Source organism: Gobio gobio, assembly GCF_949357685.1.
Source record: "Gobio gobio genome assembly, chromosome: 19".
Taxonomy (NCBI): Eukaryota; Metazoa; Chordata; class Actinopteri; order Cypriniformes; family Gobionidae; genus Gobio; species Gobio gobio.
The window spans coordinates 36,461,460-36,480,717 of record NC_137112.1 but is presented as its reverse complement, the minus strand read 5'-3'; the positions used below and the strand labels follow the sequence as shown (position 1 = coordinate 36,480,717).

Below are 19,258 nucleotides of genomic sequence, written 5' to 3'. Positions count from 1 at the left end.
ATTAGTTTGGTCTGACATTAACTTGACACTCACTATGAGTTTGTCTATTATTTATTTCACAATTCTTTTCCACAACATGTTCCCAAATCTAATGTGTCTCCAGATCCAAAATGCTTCACTTGATACATGATAGAAGGGGCAGAGGGGTAGTAGACCTTTGTGGCACTTCTGTCAATTATTCAGGAGTAAGCATGCTTGCTGGTTCAGGTTTCCTTAGTGCAGCTACAAGACAGCTCACATAGCAAAACAATGTCTGTGTCTCACAAGGACAGCATTCAGTGTTTATTGCTATTCTGATAATGTTGTCTGATGGCAAGTCAACCATATTGTTGGCATTACAGGTTATACTATCTTACAGTTTACATAGTGTTTATTTTAAGAGTATGCAAATAATGCCTTTGGCGAATACAAAGCTACCTCATATAATCTCTCAAAGCCTTGCTAATCAGCAACACTGTTGTCATATGTTCATGGGAAAGAACTTTGATCCTCGGCATTTACTGTGCAAACACCAGCATCCTGGTCATATAGTCTTATGTTTGTAATTTATGTAGTATATCAACAAACTCCACCTCTTAAGTAAATTACATCGACCATTTCCACTGATTATGTTTGCAATAGCCAGGGTATGGTATCCTTTTTTCATAGTTATATAGACATATCACCAATTAAAACAAGGTATTCTGGTATAAACTAAGTCAACACTCCATTCACAATGTGATTTGCATGTCTTATGTTTTGTTCTGGTGTGTTGTGTTGCGCATTTTATGTATATAAGAATATGTAAGCTAACTTGATACAATTGTGTATGTTTTAATTGCATAATGCAGTAGAATGTTAGTTCTTGGAGCATAGTAAAGGGTTAGATAAACCTCCAAAGCTTTGGTGTGATGATGTGTTTTCATAGCGATCACCTGCACCAGGTGGAATGATACTGGTCCCCGCCCTTAGAGAACACAGGATGCAAATACTCTTGTTGTACAGATCAGGTTTTTAGTCACCCCGTGGGAGGAGAGACAGCTGACAGTGTGCTTCTGCTTGCAGATACTAAACTACAACCTACACTGGCTGGGATACGCTAGGGAACAATCTTCAAATAAAATCCAATGTCCAGCGGACCACCATAGGTTTCACTTCAGAGATGCAAATAGCAGAATTGCTTGGAGTGCACTTTGACATGCAGCTCCTGGGCAAACTGACTCTGTCTGTGGCCACCATGCTATTTATTTCCTTGGTTTTTAGATTCTACAGCTCCAGGGCACGAAAAAGACGGCAAAGATTTGAAAGAATTCAACAAAACGGTGCGCAATCAACCCGAGGAAGCTACAGCACCGGCAATACTGAGCAAGAACCACAGAGTGAATCTGCAAAGGCGGTGTCTGACAGGGAAAATAATTTTCAACCATCTTCAAAGAAAACCTCGCAAGAAAGCCTTAAAAATGTTGCCTTGGAAAGGGCCCAGCCTGAAAGCCTGCACATTTCTGCAAATGAGGAACCTGCGGGTAAAAGCAACACAATTGAGGATATAATTGAGGCAAAGAATGTGAAACCGAGGTTAACCTTACAACTTCCTGATAGAACCAGTACCGAAAAAGGTCCAGGAAGTCCTAGTGGTCGGCGATCCCCGTGCCTGGTCAAGAAGCTGGAAGCTGGTACCGGTGTTGGCAGGGAGTTGAGGCAGGACGTTGGTCACCAGGGCATGTTCTCGAGTTTTCAGTCAAAAGCAGAAATCAAAGTAGAGAATGCTGACCTTATCTTGGATGGGCATGGGAATTACAGAACAGGTGTCCATGGAAAGATCTATGAGTACTACATAGAGTCCTCTTCTCATTTCATCTCAGATTTAAGCCCCACTCAGTCTGTCAGTCCCGTCTATGGTCAAAATGAAAGCAGCACTTTGTTTAAATCACAATCATTGGACTTGCCCAGTTTCAAGGACCGTTCCAGATCACCAAGTCCACAACCTTCTAGATTCATAATGAGAGATCTTGAAATTACTCCACGTTTTACTAACGAGCCTCCCGCAACTTTCAAACCGGAGACTGTGAGGCACAGCAGGCAAGTAGTCATCCGCCAGGACAGCTATCTTACTGCTGCCATTGACTCAGAGCTTCCAATCCCTTTGCCCACAAAAAGGGCTTTAACACCTCGCAGCTGTTCTCCAGCACAACGCAGTGACATCCCTTCAAGCCTGTTAGACTCTGATACAGCAAACTTGGATGCGCCAGAGGAACCACAAGTCGAAACTGTCGCCGGAGCAAAATTCTTACACATTCCAGAGAACGTGGGGAATGCAGAACTCGAGAGTCTAGCAGGGAAGCTCGATTTAGGCAACTGCTTGGAGGCTTTAACACTTGCTAAAAAACATGGTCACACTGCCCTTCAGCAAGCTGCTCTCCGTGTCATGTCTGATAATTACCTCCAGGTCCTCAGAGACCCAAGCCTCTTTGGCAGGCTGAAAGCAGGGGAGCGTGATCACATCCAAACACAACGCATGAGAGGAAGGAAGTGGTTAGTGGTTGCAGATATGGAGTCCTCGGACTGGAGTAAATGTCTGTCACAGTCTACAGATTTAAAGTCTGAATCAGTTAAGACATCCAGCGGTATGTATTACTACGATGATTATAAGGACACATGGCATCTTCATACCCACATTCCCCAGGAGGTGTTATCTAAAGGTTGTGCCATGTGCACCATGGATAATTATCTGTTTATCGCTGTGGGTTTCCAAGGCCTGGACCGTGAAGCGACCCCTTCAAAGAAAGTGTACTGTTACAATCCAATGACTTCAATTTGGAGGGAAATAAGCCCCATGAATGAGGCAAGGCCTCACTGCAAACTCGTGGCTCTGCAGGGCCACCTTTATGCCATTGGAGGGGAATGCCTATCAACAGTTGAGCGCTATGACCCCAGGACAAACCGATGGACCTTTGTGGCACCCCTTCCTAACGAAACGTTCGCCGTAGCTCACCGGGCCACGGCTTGCAATGGTGAGCTGTTTGTTGCAGGGGGCACATTGAGGTACACCCTCTTGCGCTACAATCCCAAGACCAACACATGGCGAGAGAGCATGATTGTGGGCAGTAGGGACAAGACCACAGAAATCGTGGCTGTGAGAAACTTCTTGTACCGTTTTGACGTCAATCCTCTGGGCATCAGCGTGTATCGCTTCCATGCGGTGGCCCGACTGTGGTACGAATGCTCCTCGATACGTCTCCCCCATTGCACTGCCTTTCAGTGTGTGACTATGGACAACATTATCTACTGCGTGAGCCGTCAGTTTACCTTGAGGTTTCTTGCAGACGAGGTGTCTCCAAGCTTTGTTGCACAGGATTTGAAAGTGCTATCTCCAGCTAAAGGCATTTTGTTTCCATTCATCCTTGTGCTGCCTGACGGGACCACTCAACAAACTTGTGTTTAAACAAGGTCAGAGCTTTCGAGAAGAAGGTTTCCTGGTAAGAACAGACACTCAGGATCATACTATGCACATGTTAGAGGAATGTACTTTTCCTTAATTGGTGGCAATTGAGATGAAATATCAAGGCTATTACATCCAATTATTCTAGTGCTAGATCACAATTACAGCACTTACTGATAAATAAATCTGCTGTCGAAGTGAAGGCTATTTGTTTGTTTTTGGGCCTGTTGTCTAAATCAACCTTTAAATCCTGGAAATGTCTTGCCAAGTGCTTAAAATGTTTCAGTAAATATACCGCTTTTGAAACACTGTGGATAATGTTAACCAATCAATACTGTGTGTAGAATAAAGCTGAACTGCAATTGCGAAGATGGCGTCATAAACAACATGAATGGCTGCCATTACTACAATTTATGCGAGCTGGCTAATTATATTCATAGCTTTATCTTTCTTCTTTTTGCATATTCACAGTTGTTTCTTGGCATATCATATGTGATTAATTGTACATGATACCAGCATATTTTTATATAAAATATGATGTAAATGATCTGTTATTGTCTTGTCACGAGAATGGGATTTCCGTACAATTTATATAATTAGAGGCGTCTCTAATTTCTCCAAACATTTTATGTTAACACTGTATGGTTCTTTGCAAATCACAGAAACACTTTGGACGGTACAGAGGAAAAGTTAATCTTTTTTGTGTATACTGTTAAACATTATAGGGAGAACTAATGACTTAATGGGTAAGAAAGGAAGAATCTAATGCTTTGCCTCTTCATGCTCATTTCTGTATCTTCTGAAGAGCTGGGAATAAAATTCATTCATCTATTATAAGTCTTGGTTCTTGTGTTAGACTTCAATAAGTAATGAGTTGTGACAAAATGTGCAGCAAGAGGCGTTTGTGTGACCAGGATCTTAATTAAATTTAAATGCAATTATGCTGTCAAAAGCAAAGCAATCACATAATCAATTTATGTTAATGAAAGTATACAATACAATCACCGTGACAATCGAGTATGCATATGTGATCAAAGAAGGCAGGCATGCAGAGGAGAGTGTGCTGTGATGCAATTCCCCGTGATGTATCGTTGCTCTCTGTGTGTAACTCTAGCACCATCATGTGGGGGAGATTTCAAGGTCTGATGGATTCTCAACAGAACTGATAGGCCACACAAAAAATCAGTGACAAGCTGAAAAAGACGCATAGTTGGGACGTTCCAAAGGCTAGCAGAAGAACACAGTGGGATAAAACCTACACAGCAGGAGAAGTGTGAACACAGATGGTTGGACGTCAAATATAGCATTCGATTCCTTGTAATTAAACACTTTGATTCAGCATAATTAAACACTTAATGAGATAGGAGTTATGAAAGTCCCCTTAGAGTATGTCGATGAATGACTATCTGAACTAGCACTGTGGTCCAAACGAACTGTTGATTCTGCGTGCACATGATAATGAAGAACGTCATTTACTGTGAAAAAAAAAAGGATTTTTAAGGCTAAAGCTGTTTTTTTTTCTCACACGCACATTAAATTGTGCTAGTGTGCATAAAATTGACACCACCGTGTAGTAAACAGAGAAAGAGAAAGAACAGTCTGTCAGGTGGAAAAATCTATGTAGCTCTTAAATATTGATAGACCATTATTATTTCAGTGGGGTTCAAAAGTTTGAAACCTTATAAACTCTGATGTTCTTTCTTCCACGGAAGCACAAGATGCACTTTGGATCAATCTCAAATCATGCTGGAGAACATGATCACCGGGTCTTAAACAAACTTGTATAAAATATAAAAATGTGACAAACCAAATACTAAGACACTGGGAAATCCGTGTTAGTTAAAGGGTTAGTTCACCCAAAAATGAAAATTCTGTCATTAATTACTTACCCTCATGTCGTTCGACACCCGTAAGACCTCCGTTCATCTTCGGAACAGAAATGAAGATATTTTAGTTGAAATCTGATGGCTCTGAAAGGTCTCCATTGACACAATGGCACGGTTCACTCTCAAGACCCTTAAAAGGTACTAAAGACGTCGTTACAAAGTCCATCTCACTACAGTGGTTCTAAAATAACTTTATGAATCGGCGACAATAGTTTTTGTGCGCAAAAAAACCCTAAATAACGACTTACATAGTGATGACGATTTCAAAACAAGGCATCATGAAGCTTCGAAGCGTTATGAATCAGTGAGCCGAATCATGATTCGGATCGCGTGTCAAACTGCCAAACTGCTGAATCGACTCGCTGATTCATAACGCTTCGAAGCTTCATGATGCCTTGCTTTGAAATCGTCATCACTATTTAAGTCGTTATTTAGGGTTTTTTTGCGCACAAAAACTATTGTCGCCGATTCATAAAGTTATTTTAGAACCACTGTAGTGAGATGGACTTTGTAACAACGTCTTTAGTACCTTTTAAGGGTCTTGAGAGTGAACCGTGCCATTGTGTCAATGGAGGCCTTTCAGAGCCATCAGATTTCAACTAAAATATCTTCATTTCTGTTCTGAAGATGAACAGAGGTCTGACGGGTGTCGAACGACATGAGGGTAAGTAATTAATGACAGAATTTTCATTTTTGGGTGAACTAACCCTTTAATGTTTCTCTTCAGCTTTTCCCTTTGAAGCTAATGCAGTTAATGCTAAACGTGTTTAAAATAGTGGTAAATTTTTGGACCACATTTCAGCATTGCATCTCTTTTATTTGCCTTGGTTCAAAAACACCAAAATGCTCCTGTTCTCCCCTGCTGAGTCCAGTCTGTGTGGTACTGGAGGGCTGAAGGTGGTGAGACAAAGGGTAAGGGTCACAGCAGGCTGGCTGGATTACTGGAGACCTGCCTGCAGGGTCTGTGTTTCAGTGCCAGGTCCTCGTTGCTGTGGATGGCAGGGTGCTGACTGCTGGAGAGCCGCTTGAGCATGCTGACGTGGCGAGAATGACAGAAGGCACTGATGGGGTGCAGAGGGTAGGAAGCCATATACACGCTTGGTGTGGGCACAACTGCCCGCTGTTGTTCTATGCGAGCCCGCCAAGACTCCGCCAAGCCAAAATTAGTAGGAGGGCCTGTGTGTAAGAAGCAGGGAGGTAAGAGAGAAAAAAAATAGACATTACAAAAAAGAAAATATTTAGAAGAAAAAAAAGGCTGTGTAGTTTCTGTGCCACTTGCATCACCAAACTAGCCTGGATGTCAACTGAATTTAGCCCTGCCCACAACATCTGAATTCGGGAAATTCGGTCTGGACTTGATCCATTGTGGAGCAACTATGCCCGAACAGAAGCTGTTCGGACCAATGAAATTGTCAGGGCGGGCTTTATACGATGATGGACAGATGATAAACAGTAAGCATTCACATCACCAAAAAGCGTTTGCATTCACTTTTACTATTTCTCTCGAAAATCATGATCGTGTTGTACTCAGTGTATCTTTAAATTCTTTTTTACAACCCCGTCAAAGATCGTTTACACTCATTTTCTTCTACTTCTTCCAGCCTGCGTTTGAGTTCTGTTGACAACTATGTGTCGCTCCGTTGCTCTGATTAGGTCTATCCAATTGAGGTATTTCCTGGTTCGGTTGAAACACGGCTCATAATCACAGCCCAATGGAGCAGTATCAGACTCATATTCTGACTAGAATCTACGTCAGGCTATCACTAAACAGTATGACTCAACAAAAAGAGCAATGATGAACAGGGTTATTATCATTAACTTTAATGATTAAAACATTTTATTCATTAAAAAATAAATATTAGATGAAAGACAAACAAAAAATGTAAATGTAGTTTTGGCAACTAACTAAGTTGAAGCACTAATAAGATTACTAACTGGAAATAAACAAACTGGACTTAAACTAAACTAAAAATAAATAGTAGGCTAATATTCAATGACAAAAGCACATAAAACTGAATCTGAAAATGTAAAAATAATAGCTTACTCAAAATATTAATAAAAACTATAATAGTGTATAAATAATTGGCTACTGTTTTGGAAATCAGCTGATGAATGGCTTAGTTATAAAAAATAATCCTACACTTTAGCGTTAAATTAATAGTTAACTCAACAAATAGATCTGTTAATTGAATCGATTCAGCAACTTGAAGTTGACCAGTTCGATTCATTAACGAATTATTCAGAGCCGTTTTGTAAACTGGATCAATTTATTCATTAAACACAAAATGACTCAAAAGAACGATTCATTCGTTCGTCAATCGGACATCGCTATAATGAACTTTCATAAGAACAGCAGTCATTTTGAGTGAATCAGCTTCAATTTGAATCATTTCCTCACATCGTAAGAGTCGTGAGAATCACTTTAATGATAGGCGACTCAGTGTGGACAGTAACAAGCTACATAAAAAAAAATTTCAAGTCTTACTTCATCGGAGCATTTTTATTTTGAGATGCGATAGCAATGTCATGAACGAGCTGATTCTTGAATTTGTAAATCAGACTGATCCGATTCATTGCTACTGTTCTTGAGTCAACAACACTGATTCAATGATCCGCTCAAAATGAGCCAGGAACCAGGATATTAGATTGTGCAACTGATGGCGTGAAAAGTAAGTTACTGTTTAGTATTAGCCTAATTATTGTAAATTAAATCAAATTTAGATCATGACTGCACATTTGGACACTTGAATTACCAGTGACTTAAATGTATATTTTAATAGGCCTACACTGAAGTTTAATGTTTTGATATTGTACAAAACATTTTAAGCAAGGAACACACCAAACCGACACCGACCAACTAGTGGCAACGAAAGCAGACTGCGGACTTGGCTCGACATCCGACGGCCAAGTAGCACGTCCATTCTGCGCCTGCGTAAGAGGAAATAGCTTTCCGTACCAGCTGGTGGCAGTAATCTGTTTTCATTATTCAAGGCTGGAAACCGGAAGAGCTACAGGGATATAAAAAAAACACCTCCGAATCTCGCTCACCACAGACGGTCACTTCTGTTTTGTTTCTCTCGTGCACTGGTGCGCTAGCAGAACAGCCAATCAGAACGATCAGATGGCCGGACTGACCGACAAGCGCAGACGCCGATTCAACATGTCGAATCAGCTGAAAAATAGCCAACGAAGACCAACGTCAGCCGACGGTAAGTAACACACCGAGAAAACTTAGTTGGCCGACGCACGAGAACTGCCCGACGGCCGACCGTCGGCTTGGTGTGTTCCGGGTTTTAGGTAATAAAATATATGTTTCCTTATTTGCTATTTATTTGAATCACCCACTGACAAATAATAGACATCAATTTTTCATGCACATTATTTGTGTCTGTGCTCAAAATAAAAAGACGCTTGACTAATTATAAAAGCAAATGTATTAAAATAACTGATTTACAGAGATGCTCTATCTACAACATTCATTCAAAACGCAGGCCGAACCGCATTAAAACCCATCTGGAGTGAAAGGAATGCTTAATACCTTGGACTGGATGATCTGACCTCTCCGGGACCCAGGCCAGTCTGGCAGAATTCCAGGAGCGCAGTTTGGGCAGAGAGGAGGAGGCCTGCCGCCCGTACGACTCATCATAGTTTGTCACCAGGCAGTGGGAGGAGGGGATGCCATGATGAGAAAATAACATCCTTGTGGGAACACCCTAAAGCATGGAGATGGAGATGGAGATGGTTTATCAGACCAGTGAAGGACAGGACGAATCATTCACAACATACAGCTAACTACAATGCTTAAAACATAGCATGTTTAATATATATCAAGTCAAATTGCAAGTGAAATTTGCATTATTATGTAAAGAGTTTTACAGTGACAGTTCAGAGTTCCAATAAGATGCAAACTTAAACTTAAAACAAAAATCAGCATATGATGGTTAGGTATGTTTTGAAGCATGGCAGCTGGTTTGAGCTGGTTTAAGATGATCCTTAGTTGGTCATGAGCTTAGTTGGTGCTCCAGCTCAGGATGAGCTTAAAACCAGATCATGACCAACTAAGGACCAGCATAAACCAGATCAAACCAGCTGCCATGCTTCAAAACATGCCTAATCAACATATGCTGTGTTTTTTTTTCAACAGGGAAGGACTGATGTTTTGGAGTTCAAGTACATGTTTCCCATCTATGTGTGCCTGCCATCTGTCATCAAAACCGAACATGATTTACCCACTGGTGTGTTTGCTGTTTGGTAAATGATGCATGAACTGATGGATTTGTCCCAAACCTCTGATCTGCGAAGAGCCTTTCGCCGAATGGCAACATTGGGCCTGTGCAACATGTGGGGCGTGTAGTCCAGCCTGTTGGTGCTGTTTGCTGTCTTGCTGCCCTCTCGAACAAACTGTCTCACCACACACACATACACAGAAACACTCAGCAAACAAATCCCACGCTCAGCAGAGCTCGCGGTCCCTTATTGATCGCAGATGTACTCTCTCAGGTCTGTTTCTGACTAGGGGACTGCAGCACGACTTGCATCAATCCCATTTGTCTGCCTCCAGTCTGTGCTGACCAAGCTGATCAGCGGCGCTAATCACTTTTGCATAGATCTGAGCACTGTCTGAGAAACTGCACCCCTTTCAGAGTTTAAACATTGCAGTCTGACAAGTGCTTAAGTAGTGTGTTAACTACTCGAAACGAGAGTGATTAGGAATCGTCTCTAAATAAATCACCAATATATGTTATAGCATTTTTTCATGTAATATTAAAATAAATCAGCGACTTTTAATTAAAAAATGTTGGTTTTGAATAGCCTAGAAACAAAATTATTGGTTTGAATTTCAATCCAACTTTATTATTTAGAATTGTTTTATATCAGCCAAGGGTGTTTACTCAGGGGTCCAACAGTTAGTCCACAGTTCAATACATACCTCGGTTTTTTAACCACAGTTTTCGGTTCGGTTCGGTTCGGTTCGGTTCTGATGGCTTGTCACATCAGTTTTTTGCTATTCTATTCTTAGCCGACAGGAACAGCAAGAGATTAAGGAGAAAAAATACTATTTTTGTTATTGCAACTCTTTCTTTATTTAACTTAAAAGACTTTAAACTTAAAACTTTACTTCAAAAACATTTGTACACATTCCTAGAGTATTGTATAATATCAAATACATATATATATATTTACAGTGGCAGCTCAGAGCTGTACAGCAGCATTTAAGTATGAATTTGAATGAATAAATGTAAAAATAAAACATTACATAGACTTCTGTATAAAATATACATTGATTCTTATTAAAGCTACTGTATTCAAGTTTTTCAGTCAAGGGCAGTGATTGATTTTCTCTTTGTCTTTTGTTGTTTTATTAACATTAATGGGATAGAGATCTGGTATTCAACTGTCTGTGTTCAACAGAAGAAATGAATACAGGTTTGGAACAACATTAGAGTGAGTAAATAATGACATCATTTTAGAGGTGAACTGTCCCTTTAAGCCTAAGGACAAGCGGCAGCATGTTCACTAGGCTGCGCTGCTGTCAATTTAAGACCTGCACGCATCTAATATTACAGAAACACGCCGATTTTACTTTCACTTTAGTCATAACCGACTGTGTTTAAATAAACCTTGTGTGTATTTGACAGTATTAGCGCAGTAAGACTACTTAGTCCAGTAATCACATGTTTGACAGGCTTTCAGTGCTCGCGCTCAGAAAAGCGCATGTTAAAACAGTGCATAAGCACGCAAATTAAATGTTTAACCGGCAGTGCCGGCCCGTGGCATAGGCGGAATAGGCAAATGCTAGGGGCGCCACTCATCCATAGGGGCGCCAAAAATGTATTACTGATACTATTTTATTAATATTAATTTGAAATATTACCAAATAAAGCGCAAAAAACTTAACTAAGTCCCCCGCATCTTCCCGGTCCGCCTCATCAATCTCCCCCCGCCGATCTTGAAGTGCGTCAGAAATACAACGCGCGATCAGTTTATCGTTAGGGGAATTTGTTGTGTTGCGTCGCCTCTCGCCGCATCCAACGCAGACAGGATTGCTTTCATTTTTTAGGGTGCTTGGCCGCTCGCTCCAGGTGTTGACACGGTGTAAGTTGCCTGATTATTTATGACGGATGGCCGAATTGTAGTGTCAAAAAAGACAGAAGCCCTCTGAAGCAGGGAAGATAAGGGATAGGCTACACTGCTCTTCTTACTTAGTATTTGTGTTTTGTTTATCTAAAAATTCTTAAATCAAGGTGCATTTACTAGATAAGTAAAATGACAGAAGATATTTTTCTTGTTTAGGCTACTTGAAAATAAAATCAAAATGAAGTGAGTTTTTGCTTAAAACAAGCAAAATTATCTGCCAATGGAGTGAGAAAAATAATCTTGTTCCTGATTGAAATCTTGTTTCTGTCCCAAACAGAAATAAGATAATTTTTCTCACCCCATTGGCAGATAATTTTGCTTGTTTTAAGCAAAAACTCACTTCATTTTGATTTTATTTTCAAGTAAACAAGAAAAATGGCTTATGTCATTTTACTTATCTAGTAAATGCACCTTGATTTAAGAATTTTTAGATATTTGGACAGGAAACAAGAAAAAGATTCTTGTTTAAATAAGAAGAGCATTTTTTGCAGTGTAAAGACAGAAGTAAAGTGATGTAGGCAAATTAATGAACAGTTTATTTAATTGCATAGTAGTAAAATGCTAATGTTTGCTAATTAATTCCAGTTATATTTACCTTAAACTTTATGCAAGCTGCTGTTCTGTTCAGCCAGTGTGATTTTGTAAAAAATAAATAATATAAAAATATTAAACGCATGTAATATCACTTTTTTAATAGCCTAATGTTTTAACTCTGCAGTTGTGCAGTTTTAAGGGAGTTTTAAGGGGGTGTATATCAATTTTAAAATGTATTTGCCCAAATTAGTAATGATATTTATATATAGGTTTATTTAAAATAGCAACATTTTATGTAAAATTCACATTAAATATCTAAATTTCTGTTTAATTCCTGGTGAAAACATGAATGCTCATAGTTTAGTGGAAGATTGCTGCCATCTACTGGAAAACAAACACTTTTGCTAGTTCTCAATGAATAGTTTGTGCATGAATGCTAGATGCACTCTTGCTCTTTGTGTTTAGGCTGTAATGTGGCATAGGTGCAATTTTTGTATAGTTTGACTATCATCAGCCTTTAAAAAATAAAAAAAAATAATAATAATAATAATATCATGAACATAATGACGGGGTAGAATGGACTGGACATCATATAAAACAACAAAAATAAAAATAAAACATCAATTCATTACAAAAATAAAACAGTACGAGTGTTTCCAAAGACTGATAACGTGTAGTGCTAAACCTTGACACAAGGGGCACCAAGTAAAATCTTGCCTAGGGCACCAAATTGGTCAGGGCCGGCCCTGTTTAACCGGCAAGGCTTTAAAACGCAAGTAAAAATTAACTTTCGTGATTCCTCACTTCACCCGCTCTGTTAAAGTGTGAACAGCATTGCAAGCATGGCTGAACACCAACTTTAATGCATAGGGATAAGGGATTGGATATTTGCTCATATCAGCACATAGACTCGCAGGCACACTCAAACAGTAAGCCCCTCCCCTCGCACGCAGATGAGCCAATAGCAGTTGAGTGTTGCGCTGGGACCGGAACTCGGACATCCAGGTTTCAGCGCCATAGAGAAACATTGGAAAATCCTAAACTCGGTTTGATGGTGTTTATGCTACAAAAATGCAAAAATCTCGTGCCTGGGGTACTGTAATACTGATTCCAGGAATCCTGAGAGGATTTTCTGTTTGTCATACTCTCGTTAAGTTACGATAAAAGTCCCTGCTAACATACAAACCGAAAAAACTAACTGTTCTCACGTCATGAAACACTGTAGGTCAAAAACACGAAGGTCTACATTTCAGTGCATCTCCATATTAAACTGGTTATATGTAAATTAATTTAATTTTAGATATGTTTAAGGTCTCCATTATCTGTCCTACTAAGGAGGACTCCTATTTTGATGGGTATTATAGTCTACGGTTAGTGAAAGTGAGAGCTCGCACACAGTTTATCGGAGTTGTTTTGCAGATACAAAGTTTAACGTTACCAGTTATTAACTGCACCCGATAAGTCATAAGCTCTGTGTGTATGTTTGTTTACTGTTAGTTGTATGAGTGTTTTTGTTTGCTGTGTATGTTAATGGTAGTGCAACGGAGAGAGATAGTTTGTGAATGAGACGTTAATACGCACTTCTTATGCTTTGTTTGTTCAGCTCTTACGATGATTTTTTGGAGTGAAAAAGGACATTGATAACTTGATAAACCATCAGTAAAGTGTGGCCATCATTCGGACGGGGTATACGCTACATTCTGTGTCCAAAGACATCTTGGGATAAACTCCGTTGGTTTGTCCGAGTTAGCAACAGTTAAGGGGGACGGGGCTTACCGATAGGTAAATTCGGAGAGAAAAATAAATGAATTAAATGCAAATCCGAAAAAAACGCAATGAATCCTGGCATCCCTAGTGTTTACACGACAACGATATAGGCCTTGTAAAAACGGAATCGCTTTTTCTTTGCATTGTTTGAGTACGTTAGGCTACAGATGACGTTGTCAAAAGATCCACGTTCACACGTATTCATAAAAACAACTAAAAACGCTGTATTATTCATGCCAAAACTAAATTCAGAACAGCATAGGCTACTAGTTAATATTATAAATGATGGCAGAAATAGTAAAAGTAATGTATACTAGTGCATAAAGATATTTATCATCGGTTAAGAATACCCACACAACACAGTAATATTATTTAAAATAAAAATATACCTACTTGTAATCTCTCCTCCATCCAATTACCAATGAGTACTTTGTTGTTATACTTCTGCTCATTTTTCCAACCAGGCTGGCTCCACTTTTCCATTTTTTGCATGCCGTATACTGTATAGTAACTTCAAACACAACACTAACGTACTTCACACCTTGCAAACCTCCAACAGGGTTAGATGGTCACTGTTGCCATGGATACATCAAACACTACTGCTGTGCTGGCACTAGTGGAGCAGCTGCTGCAAAAGAAGTTTCGTCAGATTCCTTTCAACGCACCATGCAAATGCAATGATGATAATTAGCTTCACTTGTAGCACCAAAGGAGACTGCGGTCTCATACAAACGAGGCTGTACAAGGGACATGCGATGTGGGAGGAATATTAAGTGCATCACTTACTGAAATATCATTCATGATTCAATGAACAAATTGAGCATTGTTTGTACGTAACAAAAGCCTTTTAACACTTAACATCAATCAAATACAACATTCTTTGATACATTTAGGGACTTAACATTTAAATAATAATAATAATAATACTTTTTAAGAGTTATAAGCCATAAACAAGCGACAAGATTTATCCTATTACAAGCTTTAATTTGAAGGGAAAAGAATGTGAAAATCAGACGAAAAGACAAAGGTACAAGATTGTGTAATGAATGGCTTTAATGATGAAACCATTATGAATAACATAAATTAAACATCATGGGGGTATTCCAGAAAGCAGGTTATGCGACATACCCGGATTGATATGATTACATATAAGTAAGCGAAAAACCTCCACTTTTGGTTCCAAAATTGGAGGTAAGTTTCAGGGTGTGTAAGTAGCCATAGCAACTCACTCTCTGAACATAACCTGCTCCGGAGATGGTCTTAAAAATTAAAAGATCTCAAAAGATGAACAGAAAGGTGAACATCGTAACCTTTTTATATTGTACAGCATGACAGGATAATATATGTGTCCTTCCTGCTGCTTTGGAACACGCTTTGGTTTTTAATACTTTATTATTTACATCACAACAGACACAAGGTATGAATGAATACGCTATGTCTTTACCTAGATCTCCTTAGAGTCATTAGAACTCCCAATTTGGATGGCTTCTAGAGGGCATGCTGTAGTTATGCGCAGAACCTGCTGTTTATATATTTGTTACTGCCAATATACATAGTCCAGTCATCACTTGAAAACAACAGATACAATCCTGAAAGAAAAGTTTACTTTATCAGGATAGACTTGTGTTTGCACTGCCCTAATCTATGATTTTTTTTCTTTTTTCTATCCCAAAACAGGAAGCCTGCTGAAGGAGACACGGAGGACTGAGACAACACACATTCACAAACACACAATACACACGCCCTATACATCTGCGTTTTAGATACATTTTCATGTATAATTTTGATATTTGGTTTTGTATTGTTTGTTTTAAATATTCAATTTGTATTGCATATTTTGAAAACAAATAAAAGCTTGATTTCTATTATTTGTTTTAATGTTGGGAAACATGGCTATAGGCTCCTTCAGCAGGCTTCCTGTTTTGATCTCATGGATTTCACATGGGAACTTTGTTTCACATGTGATTACATGGGTTTCACATGGGAATTTAAAGGTTTAACGTGTGATCTCATGGGTTTCATATGGGAACTTTGTTTCACATGTGATTACATGGGTTTCACATGGGAATTTAAAGGTTTAACATGTGATCTCATGGTTTTCACATGGGAACTTTGTTTCACATGTGATTACATGGGTTTCACATGGGAATTTAAAGGTTCAACATGTGATCACATGGGTTTCACATGGGCATTTAAGGGTTTAACATGTTATCACATGGGAATATATGTTTCACATGTGATTACATGGGTTTCACATGGGAATTTAAGGGTTTAACGTGTGATCTCATGGGTTTCACATGGGAACTTTGTTTCACATGGGTTTCACATGGGAATTTAAGGGTTTAACGTGTGATCTCATGGGTTTCACATGGGAACTTTGTTTCACATGGGTTTCACATGGGAATTTAAAGGTTTAACATGTGATCTCATGGTTTTCACATGGGAACTTTGTTTCACATGTGATTACATGGGTTTCACATGGGAATTTAAAGGTTTAACGTGTGATCTCATGGGTTTCACATGGGAACTTTATGTTTCACATGTTATAAAATGGGTTTCACATGGGAATTTAAAGGTTCAACATGTGATCACATGGGTTTCACATGGGCATTTAAGGGTTTAACATGTGATGGGTTTCACATGGGAATATATGTTTCACATGTGATTACATGTTTCACATGGGAATTTAAGGGTTTAACATGTGATCACATGGGAATATGTTTCACATGGGAATTTATGTGTTTCACATGTGATCACATGGGAATTTTATACATGTTTCACATGAGATCTCATGGGTTTCACATGGGAATTTATGCGTTTCACATGGGAATTCCAATGGGTTTCACATGTGTAAATGTTCCAAAAGCAGACATTTCCCGTGTGCAAAACACGTTTCACATGTGATCCACATATTTCACGTGTTTTTAACATGTTACATTTCACATGTGTGCGTGGTCACATGTGATCCAAATATTTCACAGGTGCTTTTAACATGTTAAATTTCACATGTGCATGTGCTCACATGTGATCCACATATTTCACGTGCTTTCAACATGTTAAATTTCACAAGTGCGCGTGGTCACGTGATCCAAATATTTCACAGGTGCTTTTAACATGTTAAATTTCACATGTGCATGTGCTCACATGTGATCCACATATTTCACGTGCTTTTAACATGTTAAATTTCACATGTGCGCTTATTCACGTGACATTTTTGCGCACGAGAAGTTCAGGTGTTTTTCTGTAATTCAACTAATTAGCATCAAACAAATAATATAATCCTTATTCTCAGTGAATAAAGATTACTTATTAAATGAAAAGGTTGAAAATATGATTGCACAACCACCATAGGTGGCGATGTGCACTAAGTAGGTTATGTAAATCGGCATTCAACAAAAGAAGAAGAGGGAACTAGAATGGCGTGCTATTTCTTAGCGTCTGTTTTCATGGTGAATCATCATGTGTTAACCGGGAACACACACTGGGTTGGCTGAAATTACTCACTGACGCATTTTTGGAACCAGCAATATCTTGAGTAAGCAAGGTTTGGGTTAATCAACCGGGAGTTCAGGGTATAGCCTATGTGATGGTAAATTAAACTTGATTTCTGGAATACCCCCAATAAGCTTTCAATAAGGAGGTTCAACCAACTCTGAGTTTAAACTTGAACTCTGAGTTGACTTACCCTGAGATGGGAAACTCTGAGTTTTGGGTTTCACAACAGCTGAATTGAGGTAGTTCAATCAACTCTGCCTGCACCACGACTATGAAAAGCCATGAACAATGGAGCTCTGAAATTATGATTCACCATGGCAACAGCACCTGACAAAAAGACGTCCGCATATGTAAGTTAAATTCTAAGTTTAGTTACGTTTTTAATTAGTTTAATTTTCATGGCATCCCACAGGCAAAACTACAAGAATGTGGTAGCATCTAAAAATGATGTATAAAAACATAATGTAGGTTTCATGACTTTACAAACATTTGACATATTAAATAAATATAATTCAGTGTCTATTTCAATTTGCAGCAGTTTGTCGCATATAGTCTAATGATCTTTTCACATAATTAAATGTTCTCTGATCCAACCTGTTACATTTCTTAATTATGGTAATATTTGACTTTACTCACTGACAGATGAAGAAGAGATGGAGGAAGAATATTAAAATCCAACAGGAAAAAGAATAAAGTATTTGTAGGAAATAAAGATGACTATATAAATGAATAAATTGTGTTTATTTAACAGCTGTGGTGGTGGTTACAGCATGTATCTCGGATTACTCCTTCCATCTAACATCCTTCCATTCCATACAGTAATCCGTTTTCGGAAAGTGTGATGATGGGAATATACACGTCATCAATGCATCTGACCACTGGAAATCCTGAAGGAAATTTTAACTATTAGGTTACATCTAGAGGTTTATCAAGTGAAGGTCAGGATCCTGTATAAAAAAGGACATGCCATTTTTGTCACTTTGAAGGCATTGAGATGAAATATTTGCAATGAATGAATGTTCCTGCACTGCAAAAAAAAATGCTTTTCTTACTTAATATTTTTGTCTTGTTGTTTCCAGTCAAAATATCTAAAGATTCTTAAATCAAGATGCATTTTCTACATAATAAAAATGACAAGTTATTTAGTCTTGTTTCCTGGGGGAAAAACTAATTTAAGTGCACTTTTCTTATTTTGCAAATAATCTGTGGGGTAAGAAAAATTATCTTGTTTCCGTTTGCATTAGGATTATTTTTCTTACCCCACTGGCAGATAATTTTTACTTGTTTTAAGTAAAATGTGCACTTAAGATTTTATATTTAGATATTTGCACTTGAAATAAGACAAAAATAGTCAGTATGAAAAGCATTTGTGCAGCGTGAATGAACGAATAATGCATTTAAACACCACTGACGCTTTAAAAAGGGGAGGAGACCGAAAGAAACTCTGGGTATACCGAAGAAAACCTGCTCCAGACCAGGTTAGGTTTACAGAGTAAGTTACCATGGTAACTGACTCTGAGTATAAGTTACCTCTCTTTCAAAAACAGGCTTGACTTACCCTGCTTTCTAGGGTTTAACATACCTTCTATTTTGAAACAGAAAACCCAGAATTTCCCTCATTTCAGGGTAAACATACTTCCTTTCTGAAACGGGCCCCAGTTCTACTATTGTCAAAGTTATGTTCAGTTTGTTTCCGTTTTCATGGACATTCAGTTTGTTTTCATTAGTCGCATGTCTTCCTCTTAGTTGTCATGGTAATTCATTTGATCATCACATGTGTTCACCATTATCTCCCTCATTTACCATGTATTTAAGTTGCTGTCTGTTCACTCTTGAGTTGTCTGGTATTGTCTGTGCACGAGCACATGGTTTCGTATGTCGGCTGTTATTTTTAGAGTTATCTATTAAACTTTGTAGAATATGCTCATCTTCACTGAATTAAATGTTACAACAAATGTTAGATTTTTACTTCCAGAGCCCGACTGTTGCGTTTCTATTGTTAAGGTGTATTTTTGAATGT

At 38.7% G+C, this 19,258-nt stretch overlaps 2 protein-coding genes across 2 annotated transcripts; one reads left to right on the top strand and one right to left on the bottom strand.

Moving 5' to 3' along the window:
• Positions 1-1,141: 1,141 nt before the first annotated feature.
• klhdc7a (kelch domain containing 7A) lies at positions 1,142-4,244 on the top strand (the record flags this gene model as incomplete). The annotated part of the gene is made up of 1 exon (XM_079844261.1): positions 1,142-4,244. The coding sequence occupies one exon, from the start codon at positions 1,142-1,144 to the stop codon at positions 3,419-3,421; it is 2,280 nt and encodes a 759-aa protein (XP_079700387.1). The 3' UTR covers positions 3,422-4,244.
• Positions 4,245-6,223: 1,979 nt separating this feature from the next.
• Positions 6,224-14,235, bottom strand: cfap107 (cilia and flagella associated protein 107; the record flags this gene model as incomplete). Its single annotated transcript, XM_079844428.1, has 4 exons — positions 6,224-6,480; positions 8,843-9,017; positions 9,592-9,705; positions 14,137-14,235. 4 exons carry the CDS (start codon positions 14,233-14,235, stop codon positions 6,224-6,226), a joined length of 645 nt encoding a protein of 214 aa, XP_079700554.1.
• Positions 14,236-19,258: the final 5,023 nt, after the last annotated feature.